The 12,204-nt window shown below is 36.5% G+C and overlaps 2 protein-coding genes across 3 annotated transcripts; both read right to left on the bottom strand.

Annotated features, from left to right (window-relative positions):
* On the bottom strand, positions 235 to 1,982 carry LOC105161881 (protein ALP1-like). The gene has a single exon (XM_011079726.2). The coding sequence runs from the start codon at positions 1,861 to 1,863 to the stop codon at positions 394 to 396; it is 1,470 nt and encodes a 489-aa protein (XP_011078028.1). The 5' UTR covers positions 1,864 to 1,982; the 3' UTR covers positions 235 to 393.
* Positions 5,428 to 11,237, bottom strand: LOC105161880 (U-box domain-containing protein 34). 2 transcript variants are annotated; one of them, XM_011079725.2, is made up of 9 exons: positions 10,827 to 11,237; positions 9,936 to 10,057; positions 9,743 to 9,858; positions 9,288 to 9,409; positions 8,991 to 9,211; positions 8,719 to 8,820; positions 7,996 to 8,424; positions 6,021 to 6,767; positions 5,428 to 5,932 (listed from the first exon to the last, which is right to left on the bottom strand). In XM_011079725.2, the coding sequence occupies exons 1-9, from the start codon at positions 10,972 to 10,974 to the stop codon at positions 5,756 to 5,758; spliced, it is 2,184 nt and encodes a 727-aa protein (XP_011078027.1). In that variant the 5' UTR covers positions 10,975 to 11,237; the 3' UTR covers positions 5,428 to 5,755. The 2 variants fall into 2 exon arrangements, with proteins under 2 accessions (XP_011078027.1, XP_020549429.1); XM_020693770.1 differs by having other exon boundaries at positions 9,936 to 10,054.

Raw genomic sequence — 12,204 nt, 5'->3', positions numbered from 1 at the left:
TGAAAGAGCTTTTATAGCATGGAAACAGGAGGACACTACTCTTTAACATCTGAAGCAATACACCAAGAAATCATCTACATGTCTAACAGGAAATGTAAAAATTGTTACTGCTGCATATGATTTCCAGTGTCCTCGAAACAAATTGATATAACTTCTGAACTAATCACAAAAGAAATCATCTGAAAATCCAATAAGATCTTGTCCAAGTCCTAGTTATCAGTAAAACTTGCAATGTTTGGCGAAATATGTTATCTATTCAAGAAAAGGCAAATGAGTGTGTACAAGAAACCAAAGAATTAATCTTATAAAGTTTATCTTTCACATGACTGCAACAAGCCATGAAAGAATCAGATTTACTAACAGCAAACTGCAAAACAGAACCTATCAGAGTTATCACAACAGGAGATTTGTGCCTGCGAGATTGTGATGCAAGAGCTTGTGAGCAATCTGGTCTCTAGCATGCATCGCGTTGACTGATCTCACGTTGTTCTTAGGGATGATCTCATCGTCAAACAACTCAAACCCCATTTCCGGACTCAATTCTTCATTTCTCATCTCACATATATTATGCAAAACACAGCAAGCTCCAAGAACAACAGGCAAATCCTGGAGTTTCATCTCTGTTCTCTTCTGCAGGCAGCTCCATCGAGCTTTCAATCGCATAAATGACTCCTTGGCAACACTCTGAACCTCCTCAACTTTCCCATTGTAGGCGTGTTGCGTCCATGTAAGATTCTGGTGAGTATAAGGAACCAAAACCCAATCCATTAATGGATACCCCGAATTCCCAACAACCCAAGCATCCCTCAAAGCACCTCTGTTCGCCCTTTGGGAAAGGGCCGACTTTTCCAGTACCTGATCATCAGTCATTGAACCAGGCCAACCGATGCAAATGTCGGTAAAAACTCCCTTAGGATCAACCACGCCTTGTACTGTAATCGAATAAGAAGTTTTCTGATTCCTCTCTGTGTGCCTTTTGTTGAAATAAGCCGCCACATTAACCTTTGGAGCAATTATCGGAATATGAGTTGTGTACATTGATCCACCCACATCTGGAATCCCAGAAAACAACTCAAAATCCCTCTTAATCTCCTTCATTCTATTCTCATCAGGCCACTGCAAGAATTTCGGCATCAGCACACTCCTTATAGCAGTGCAAACCTCAAGAACCAGCTTGTGGCAAGTCGAAATTCCCAATCCGAAACGCTTGGAAACTTCACGAAGAGCCTCTCCAGTGGCCAACCTCCATATACAAACCGCCACACGCTGTCGAACGGGGATCGCCATGCGCAGCATTGTGTCCTTCTTAGTGACAACTGACTCAAGTTCTTCACAAATCATATCAAAAGTCGCTCTGCTCATTCGAAAAGCTTTCCTGAACTCTTCTTCAGGAAAATCCTGGCTGTTAACTTGCTCCCACCATGCTTTCGACCGGTTTTTCACCCACAACCTACGCTGTGCGCCACCATTCGCGATGCTGACTGTGTCATCCGATGTCGTCGCAACATCATCAGCAGCCTCCGAGCGCGCCCGCTTGGCTTGTGGGGAAATACCAGAATCACTCAAATTAGGATAACCATTACAGTAAACCGCACTCTCATTCAATTCTTGATTGCTTCGGTTGTAATTCGAGTCCATCAAGATCGAATCATACGCATCCCGGGTCTCCTTCTCTTCCGGGGGGCTATCAAACGCCAACAACTTCGTCAGTAATTCTTGAACAGACGGATCATTCTCAATACTATCATCATATCTGGGGCGCTTTTTAGTATTGGAAAAGGATATAAAACCCGGGTCGGAATCTTGACCGAAGGAAAAGAAAGAAGGGAAGTCTTCAAGAAACGGGAAAGATGAGATCACCATGAATAATATCTAAGAGTGAGACGTCAAAGTGTTTGAAGGGGGACTAAAAGGGTCTGAAACGAAACTCTGAAGGGAGGAGAGTCTGAATTGAAAGGGAATGGAAGTATGAAACTGAGCGTTTGATATATATATATATATTCTCTCTTCTCTCTCTCACACACACACATACACACCCCACACACATATACACACGCACACACACACACACAAAAACATACCCACACACACTGCACACACACACACATACACACACCCACACACACTGCAAACACACACACACACACCCACACACACTGCACACACACACCCCACACATCAACCTCTCTCTCTCTCTACCTCTCTCTCTCTTTCTCTCTCTCGCTCTCTCTATCCCATCAACCTCTCTCTCTCATCAAGCTCTCTCTCTCTTCTCTCTCTCTCTCACACACACATACACACCCCACACACACATACACACGCACACACACACAGAGTTTGATATATATATATATATAAAGCCATAGAAGCAGGAGGGAGCGCGTGGGACGCGGTGAGGAGGAAGGTTCCAGGAGGGGGATTGGGCTTTGACGATGACTGTGAGCCTGTGACTGTTTGGTCGGAGGGGGTTTTGATATTATATGATTTGTCTCACGCGCTTGCGATTCTAAATAAAACGCCACGTTTTGGAACTCTCCGAAGCAAGAAGGAACATCAATTCGGGTTTCCTCATGGCCCGCAAAATCCACTTCTTCTCTCTCTCTCTCTCTCTCTCTCTCTCTCTCTCTCTCTCTCTCTCTCGCTCGCTCTCTCTCTCTCTCTTTATATATTATTTATTATTATTATTATGAAAAAGTAAGTTAAACTAAGTATATAAATATTCTATAAATATACCTTAGGCTTAGGGTGTTTATATACTTTTGAGTTATATTTTATCATATCTATCGATTTCAAATCTCCAAATTCAAATCATTCCATCAAAAAAACGTAGACATGATTTTACTGTTATTTAATAAGTTTCTTGGAAATTTTTTGCCTCCTCTATTTGCTCATATTTAGTTTATCTCATAAATTTCTCTACAAAAGAGAAGGACAATTTAGATTAAAATTATCAACTATTTGATTTTAGATTTTTTTTATCCGGGATTCATTATTAAGTAGTTTCTTTATTTAAGAATTTCATATATATTGAAAAATATTCTTTCATGTTTATTTTTTATATGTAAAATTAATATATTATTTTAATTAATTAGTACGATGTCATATTAATATTTTAAACAGCACATCATTTAATTATTTGTTGATTTTTTAACTTGAAATCTCCAAATCCAAATCATTCCATCAAAAAAACGTAGACATGATTTTACTGTTATTTAATAAGTTTCTTGGAAATTTTTTGCCTCCTCTATTTGCTCATATTTAGTTTATCTCATAAATTTCTCTACAAAAGAGAAGGACAATTTAGATTAAAATTATCAACTATTTGATTTTAGATTTTTTTTATCCGGGATTCATTATTAAGTAGTTTCTTTATTTAAGAATTTCATATATATTGAAAAATATTCTTTCATGTTTATTTTTTATATGTAAAATTAATATATTATTTTAATTAATTAGTACGATGTCATATTAATATTTTAAACAGCACATCATTTAATTATTTGTTGATTTTTTAACTTGAGATGCGATTTTATAAATTTACGCATTTTATTCTTTTATAGATATGATTTTTTATCTCTTTCATCTACATCTTTTTTTTTTTTTTTTGTCCTTAATATCACAATTAAATTATTTTACACACATTTGAACGTGCTACGCAGACTTGTGTTATTTAAAACTGTTGTCCCGAAAGCTGACATATGCAAGAACGTTTCATAAAGTCGTGCAATCAAATTAACAATAATTGTCATTTGATGTTAATAATGTAAGGTCAAATGGCAACTACAATTGTGATAAATATAATTGTCTATATCTAAAGAATTATACACATACAAACCAAAGAAAACGTGCTTTATATGTAGAATAATATTTATACGAGCTTGCCCTTCGGAATTGTCTCATGTATTGTCTCATGCACGTTTTTTCCTTGGAGAAACTTGTTGACTTTTAAGGTTGGGTCAATTGACCAACTCTAGACCTATTAATTAAATAAAAGTCCTATTTATTCAATTTGTTTGGATAATTATGTGAATTTGCATTAGTTTGTAGGCTTCCATTCTTTGTCTTATAAATTGGGGAAGGAATATCTTACCATAAAAAGATAGTTTCTTAGATACGGATTTTTTAGATGGAAAAAATTTATCACAAAATTGTGGTGCATTTTACGACTCATTTGCGACAGATGGTCTTTCAAAGTGTTGCAAAACTCATCGAATGTTCATGAGAAAATTTTTGTCGGGAAATCCATTGCTAAAGCGGCATGGAATTGACGGAAGACATGTCGTCATAAATGCCATTTCGTCTAGATTTCACAACAAATTTTGCTAGGGGTGAATGCTGTTCCAAAATTGAGACGAATTTGGAATGAAATTAAGGGGAGTTTGGAGCAAATATCTTGAAAGTATGTACTCCGTGGTAAAATCGTTGCAAAATCTATCCCAGTTTGCGACGGTATTTGATTGTTGGGCTTTATGTTGCAAGTTTTGACACAATTTGGCATGTGAACCTTCAATGCTTTTACGTCACTATGATTCTATGAGACAATCAAACTTTTGATCAGATGTTTAGATCAGTGTTAGTATGATTTTGTTATACAGTAAAAATTTTTATCAAAAAGATTCTACCATGATCATCCTCACATACTTATAAGTATGAACATTCAAATAACATATATAGTATATGTAAATATAAATAATGCGTGTATATATAATGTATTTCATACAATTGCATTAATATTACGACGGATTTTATCTACTGTTGCAAATGCTTGCAACAGACACTTCAATCGCAAAAATTTTGCGACAAGGTTTTTGGCGAATCCGTCTTAGGTACATCGCAAAAGTCTGTCCCAGTTTAGCGTTTTCTTTGTGTATATGGACTGCTGATTAAAGTTTGCGACAAGGTTTTTGGCGAATCCGCCTTAGGTACAACGCAAAAGTCTGTCCCAATTTAGCGTTTTCTTTGTGTATATGGACTGCTGATTAAAGAGGTGGGGTTTTGCACTAGTTATCATTATCCACAATCTTCCTCTGTTTTTCCAGAATTCTAATAGATTACAAAACATATAATTCAGTGTGATATACCTATGATCATTTTCTACTTACAATTCTTTTACCTTTTTTCATTTTTGTTTAAATTTCGATAAACTCTACTCAATAGATAAAATCTGGAATTCTTAAACTAAACGTAAATAATTTTAATGAACAACAATATATATATAGAATTAAGCATTCCCCCCCCCCCTCCCCCAACCCCCCCATTTTGTTTCTACAATCATCTAGTTTTAATAACTCCTTAATTACTGCCTATAAATATTTCAGACAAAGCGGAAGCTCCGACAAAAAGAAATTGCAACGGCATCTTGCTCTCTCGGCCTATATCATATAAATGCATCAGATGCAACCTTTATCACTAAGGTAGGATGGCATGGATCCAAAATAATAAGGCAACCATTCATTTCATCTTCTCTATACATCTCATGACATGGTCACAATCCTCAAAAGACAGAAAAGGACTCACTCTGTGCTAATACATTACCTAATTAATACTATTAAGAATGTATACAGATATACAGCTATGTCAATTCTATACACTTGCAGCAATTCAAACAGTAGAGTTTTGTGAGCACAGTTGGGTAGCTATGTAACCAAAATATATATAGAAGCTGCTTGAAGAACATATACAAGGCAGAAGAATAGTGCACCTTTCGATAACTACGCTATGCAAGAGTGTCATTGCGTTCAAGATCTCAATGACGCTATTGTTTTCTCCATTCCTGAATGGCAGAATGCAGCATATGATTTGGAATGAGCAGCTTGTGTGGTAGTTTTTGTTTTGTCACTGGGGATACATTGTGTCTGTCGAGCCACGCTTTTATTGCATCATACTCGTATGTAAAACCATCAGCCGCTATGTGAGGATTGTCCATTATTTCCTGCAGATGGTGCAAATGCAGAGAGTAAGATTTATGTGCCTGCAGAAATATAAATTTCAAGCTATATAATTGGTTATGAACTTGTCACCTGAAGGATTGGGCAGTAATAGTGTTTAGGCACAAGTCCGTGGTCTCTCTCAGTCATACCGGATTTAGCAAATTCAGCAAGTCGTTTCAATATTGGCAATACTTCTGCTTCAAGGTCTGGGCGATCTCTACATCTAAGGTTGCAGCATTTCAGTGCAATCTGGGCTAGTTCTTCCGCTTCAGGTAGTGGCCAATCTGCAACTGACTTATCAAGAATGTCTGCAAAAGTACCACTGCTTATAGCATTCTCAAACTTCGGTATAAGCCCATTGGGATGACGAGCAGCCAACAGCTGGAGGATTATTACTCCAAAAGAATATACATCAGATTTTGGTCGGAGAGTTCCTGTTCTCTGATACTCAGGATCAATGTAGAACAGGGTACCTGCTATAACAGAGTCTCTATATTCTGTAATATTGTCTGGCGCATACTCAGACACGATCTTTGCCAGGCCCACATCTCCAATTTTGCTCACGTAATTTTTGTCCAACAAAATGTTTCCAGGTTTTAGATCTCGATGAACTATAGGCTCTGGCTTAGAGTGGTGCAGAAAGGCAAGCCCACAGGCTATTTCAAAAGCTATACGGAATCTAAGAGGCCATGGAAGAGGAGGTGTACCTCTTCTGTGCAGAATATGATCCTCCAGACTTCCATTCTCCATATACTCATAAACAAGGCAGCCGCTTTCTGGACAGGCTCCAAGCAATAAGAGAATGTGAGGATGGCGCAATTGGCTAAGAACTTCAACCTGCATTTTAATCATCACTAATGTTATCAAACTTGTATTATGATAACAATACGTAATTCCTGTAATAATAGAATGAAAATATATAAATGTGAAATGGTGCTGAAATCTGGTCATAGAAAATAAAGGGAAAATAGCATGTTTAGTCCCATAAGTTAGGCTCATGTCACTTTTTGTCCCATTCATTACGGGATTAGCTCTTTTAATCCCATAACTTACAAAAATTAGCATTTTTGGTCCTCATGCACTTTTTAATTTACAATTTAACGATGTAGATCACGTGCCTAGCACGTTACCATTAAGTATTTTTTGTTAGAAAAAAAATTGGTCCTTTTTCCAATAGTAGCATATGAGTGCTTCATTTGGCATACTTGATTCACATGTGGAAGACATGATTCTTTGTGTTGCTTCTACTTAGTTTCAACTTATAGAAATATGGGAAGAATATGATTATATTTTTTGCTCTAATGTCCTTCAAAATTTATTTTCCCCCCTCAAATGTAGAAAACAAATCAATTCGGTCCAGCCAAAAATACTTAACGATCACATGCTAGGCACGTGCGCTACCCCGTTAAATTATAGACAAAAAAGTGGATGAGAACCAAAAGTCCTAATTTTTGTAAGTTATTAGACTGAATGTGCTAATCCTGTAACGAATGAGACCAAAAGTAAAACAGACCAAAAATTACTTGTGGGACCAAAAATGTTATTTCCCCAAAAATAAATATCACACAGAATACCGATTACAATGTATAAGAAGTATGGTTTTATATGTATATTGTCCAGAATAGTTGACATCCGGAGTATAACATTATTTCTAACTTCCAGAAACAACGCGAACATCCCAAATTCCCAATCTACTATATTAGTCACAACTTCAGCTACAGCCTATAGTTTGTCATGCAGGATGCCGATACAAGAGGATGCTAAAATTTCCAATCAATCAACTACTCACCCCAATTTCGCAGAGCAAGCAAGTAAAAGAAGTGGAGAGATGAACCCACTAGTATGTAAATGTGCATGATTTGTCTCCATGTGCTCCTGTAAGTACATGTGTAATTATGTATAGAGTTGCCTATATGAGTGGTTCACTTCACCATTTCACCAAGCAAAATAGGAGTTTGCACTTGTGATGCAAAGAAAAACGCTAGTGTGAAGTTGATGCTGTGAAGAGTCTTACTTGTGTAGAACCTGGGAAGGAGAAATAAATATAACAAAGTGAAGGGCAAACCTCTCTTAGAAATTCCTCCTTCCGGTCGGATGCATCAGGGCGGAGAACTTTAACAGCAACTAAGGTGTGATCAAGGCTGCACTTATAAACTTTACCATATGCCCCTTCACCAATCATTTTATTCTCAGAGAAGAAACCAGTTGCCATCTGTATGTCTTCTCTGGTGTACCTTCTATACCTTTGGTCCGCAGAGAATAGTGCATCAACAATTCTCTTCTTCTCTAGTGACTCTTTGTGGGCCTTCAGTTCTGCCATCTGCCTTTCATACATCTCTTTAGCTAGAATCTTCTTTGCCATCTCAACCTCCTTTTCAGCCTCCAGATATTTCTCTTTCTCTACAGCAGCAATTTTCCTTAAACTTTGTTCTCTTTTCTGTGCAGCATCTACTCTCTGTGCTTCTTGAATGCATTCGGAAGAAAGCAAATTAAGCTGAAACATAAAGCTCAAACACTAAGTTCCCTTAACTGGAGATTGAAGTAATGATTCCTAATTGGAAGATAATTTGATATCTATCACCCATTATGAGGCAAAACTGGTTCTGAAAATATAGAATAGGAAGGTCACCATTTTATAAATCAACTTTTTTCAAGGAAACATCACTTCTAAACCAAATTTTGCACAATTGCCATTCTGGAAAGGTGTTGGTATAAACAATAAGTTATTATCACATCAAAAGAAATGAATGTCCAATATCTTGTTGTGTAGAACTAATCAATGTTGCACCTTGCTCTGTGATTGGACCAGGTCTTCACAAGCTCGATTGTACATCATCAGGGTATTCTCCACTTCCAGGCGCAGCTGTTCAATTTCAGCCTGAATGTCTGACTGCAAAACAGAGGAAAAAACATTCTGAATGTTAAGTGATAACTTGAGTTTCACGTTAACTGTGGCCTTCTGAAGGAAATATTTGGAAGTTCAATTATATATACTGTGGAACTGATGTACTTTTTGAATGAAAAATTGTATCTATTGTAGGAAACCAACAAGGCAATTACCTCATCTGAGTACGTCGAAGAAATGGAAGGAAATCTTTTATTTCTGAATATATCAGGGAGACTATCTTCTGCGACTTGATGAGATGAAGAAAATCTTGGTGTTTGTGCTTGAGAATTTGAATGACTAACATCTGAGAGGCAGTTATAATATTTGGACTCTGTGGATGAAGAAGAAAGACTCGATTCGTGTTTACTTAATGCATGAGTATCACGGCCACTCTCTGGTAAATTGCAAAATGAAGCAAGTTAAGATGGCAAAGATAGGCAAATGATGAAGGCACCTATTTGCTGACATACCAGTAGTTAACATAGGGTTCAATGTATTTGATGTGAGCTTATTTGCAGAGACCACATAGATGCTGCAGGTATCAGGAGCATGTTTGAGAACAACTGATGGCACCTCAGAATCCTTGGGCTTCCTAGGAAATAAAAGAGTGATTTACAATACCAAAAGAAACATGCATGATTCATGCTGAATTTAGCATGCAAGATGCCTTTCAGCAAGAAATTTATCAATTGGAGAATTCAACTAGCTGTTACAATTTTTCCCACCCAAAGTCAGGTATCCAATTAAGTGAAGATCGAATATAACAGAAAGAATGTACGAACACATGGTATTCCTCTCCAGACATTGCACAAATAAGACATAGCGTATACAACACAGTATTTGACAAAGACAGAAAAAGGTCCCACGAAGAGGAAAATCATATACTATGAAGAATAAATAAAACATGCCTTAGTGCTGACTTTACCTCGCAAAGTAATTGGAGGAGCAAGAAGCCAGCACCAAACTTGTAGTCCTTGAATCAGATATATACCTCAGTAGAGCGGATGCAGGATTTTCTCCTTCCAGTAACAAGGTCTCGATCTAGGGAGGTCAACCTATCTTAATGTCAATGAACTTGGCAAAACTAACTGAAAGATAGACTTACAGAGAAAACCAACCTTTTGTGTCCTATATAGACACTTAAAAGTTAGAAAAGTTTCTTCACATCTTGCCCTCAAATCCTGAATGTACATTTCCACTACACTTGCATCTAGCTCCTTGATTGGAATGGTACCACCTGCTGCGAAATGTATCATCGACAGGAAAAAATACATTACTTAATGTGGCAAGCAAATAATGATTTATTCAGGGTTATATTTCTCTGACACTTAGATGAGAAACTTCTATGGACATTTCCCAGACTATGAGAGAAATTAGCAGGCATTTCACCAGCAAATTGACTTATGACAAAGAATTGCGGACAACTTATAAAATGCATTACTCAGGCATAAAGGAAAAACAAGGTAATCATGTTATGTCATTTTTGGCCTTTTATCCCTTGTTATCTCTCGAGGTCAAAAACAAAAAGATTTGGAAAAGAAAGGACAAAGAGAGAGAAACTACATACTTTAATCAGGTTAATCTGACATTAAATGTTAATAATCCGTCTATAGCATGTAGAATAAAGCATCAGGGTACTAATTCCAAAATAATCAATCCAGGTCTAAACAGTGATAGCCTCTACAATGAGAAGTAAACAGGAGTACACGGTTTGCAGGCAAGTTGATTTTAGACTTAACATTAGTTAACTACTAAAAAAAATGCTTCTAAGCAACCCTTGTGTGAAGTGTGATAGAACAACCACTTCCCGATGTCTTCCTAACCATGAAAACATCGAATCATCAATAATTTATGATGCACATATACAGTTATTACACCAACGCAACAGCACTGCTCAGTACAGCAAAACTCCAGTTTTTCCATCACAACAGCCTTCAATCACTTCCAACACAGCGTGTTTTCTGAGTATGTGAGCGTGCAGAGACAGAGAGAGACAGAAGCTAACATACAGGGGGTAGGAACAGAGGTGATAGGGGCCATAACATGAACCAGAACCAAACGAACGGCACTCTGCATCAAATTCTCCACCGCCCAGCGCACCGCCCGCTGGCTACCCCTACCCTCCGCACTCTTCACAGCCACCGACACCGTCGCCATAATCGGAGCACCGTCGCCCGCTGCCAGTATTACAGTAATATATTTACAAGGGATCCGTTTTGACTTCTGAGCTTAAGAGAGAAGGGAAGTAAGAATGATTTATGTTGACTGATTAGCTGTGTGGAAGATGAACAGAAGACTGAAGAGGTGGGGCCCGGCGGCTGGAGACGGACGGCGGAGATGGGATCGTTAACGTGCTTGGCGGGTGAGTTTAAGACCCGTTCATCCGAAGAGTCGTGAATCTAGCCTTTCAGACTGTTCATCCAGGATTTGTCATCTTGTGACCTTGGCAGGTAAATTGGAGTTCGTTTATTTATACTAGTAGCTGCTGTGGCTATTTGTTTTTATGCCATTATAATAAATAATTTATATATATATAGATTATAAAAAAGAATAAAATATATAATTAATATATTTTATTTAAAAAATAATTAAATAAATTAATTATTTTATCAGTTGAAAAATATTTTTGATTTCATTAAAAATTGGTTTGGACTAATATTTCATTAAAAATATTTTTGATTTCATTAATTATTTTTGATTTCATTAAAAATATTTTATTTATAATATATCATTATGTCATGCTGCCCCTATGTGCATATAATAAATATTTTTTTATATTTAAAATATATTATATATAAGAATAAAATATATAAATCAAAATATCACATTTAAAAATAAATAAGTAGATACAAAAATTAAAGTAGGTATATTATCAACACAAAAATTTTGATATTGTGGTGTCTGTAACGGAAATTTCGTGTTTCTGAATTTGTCGAAACAAAAAATATTATAAATAATATTTGAATTTTTAATTGTACTTTTTATGGGTACAAAATCTTTATTTGAAACCTCTGATTCTTCACTTTAAAATGTGATCGTCAATTTTGTCGATTTTAGAGATAGAACTTGACGGCTTGATCTTATTCAATTTCGACTTTGATCTTCAATAACGTTAATCTAGGAATCTTTTAACTTATTCCCGAATTTGAAATATTTAACTTGAATTTGAATATTTCTTGGTAGATTTGACACTTCGATCATCCACCAAATTGGGATTTGTATCTTGACAACGTTAATTGATGGATCTTTCGACTTTTTCAAGAATCAAATGCTGGTTTTGAGTGATTTCCTTGACAAATGCCTTGATTTTGCTTGGAAAGCCGTGGATTTCCTTAATTTCCATTTGAGAGGGTAATGTATTGTTTAATGCTCTCTTGTTTATGTCTT

This window comes from Sesamum indicum, linkage group LG5 (genome assembly GCF_000512975.1).
Source record: "Sesamum indicum cultivar Zhongzhi No. 13 linkage group LG5, S_indicum_v1.0, whole genome shotgun sequence".
NCBI lineage: Eukaryota > Viridiplantae > Streptophyta > Magnoliopsida > Lamiales > Pedaliaceae > Sesamum > Sesamum indicum.
This window is presented reverse-complemented; position numbering and strand designations above follow the sequence as displayed.

Excerpts from the sequence above, each read along its gene's own strand:
- LOC105161881 (XM_011079726.2), bottom strand. The coding sequence starts at position 1,863 with ATGGTGATCTCATCTTTCCCGTTTCTTGAAGACTTCCCTTCTTTCTTT.
- LOC105161880 (XM_011079725.2), bottom strand. The coding sequence starts at position 10,974 with ATGGCGACGGTGTCGGTGGCTGTGAAGAGTGCGGAGGGTAGGGGTAGC. Across the intron at positions 9,859-9,935 it reads GTCTATATAGGACACAAAAG|ATCGAGACCTTGTTACTGGA; the intron begins GTTGGTTTTCTC and ends TGACCTCCCTAG. Across the intron at positions 9,212-9,287 it reads GAACCCTATGTTAACTACTG|AGAGTGGCCGTGATACTCAT; the intron begins GTATGTCAGCAA and ends GCAATTTACCAG.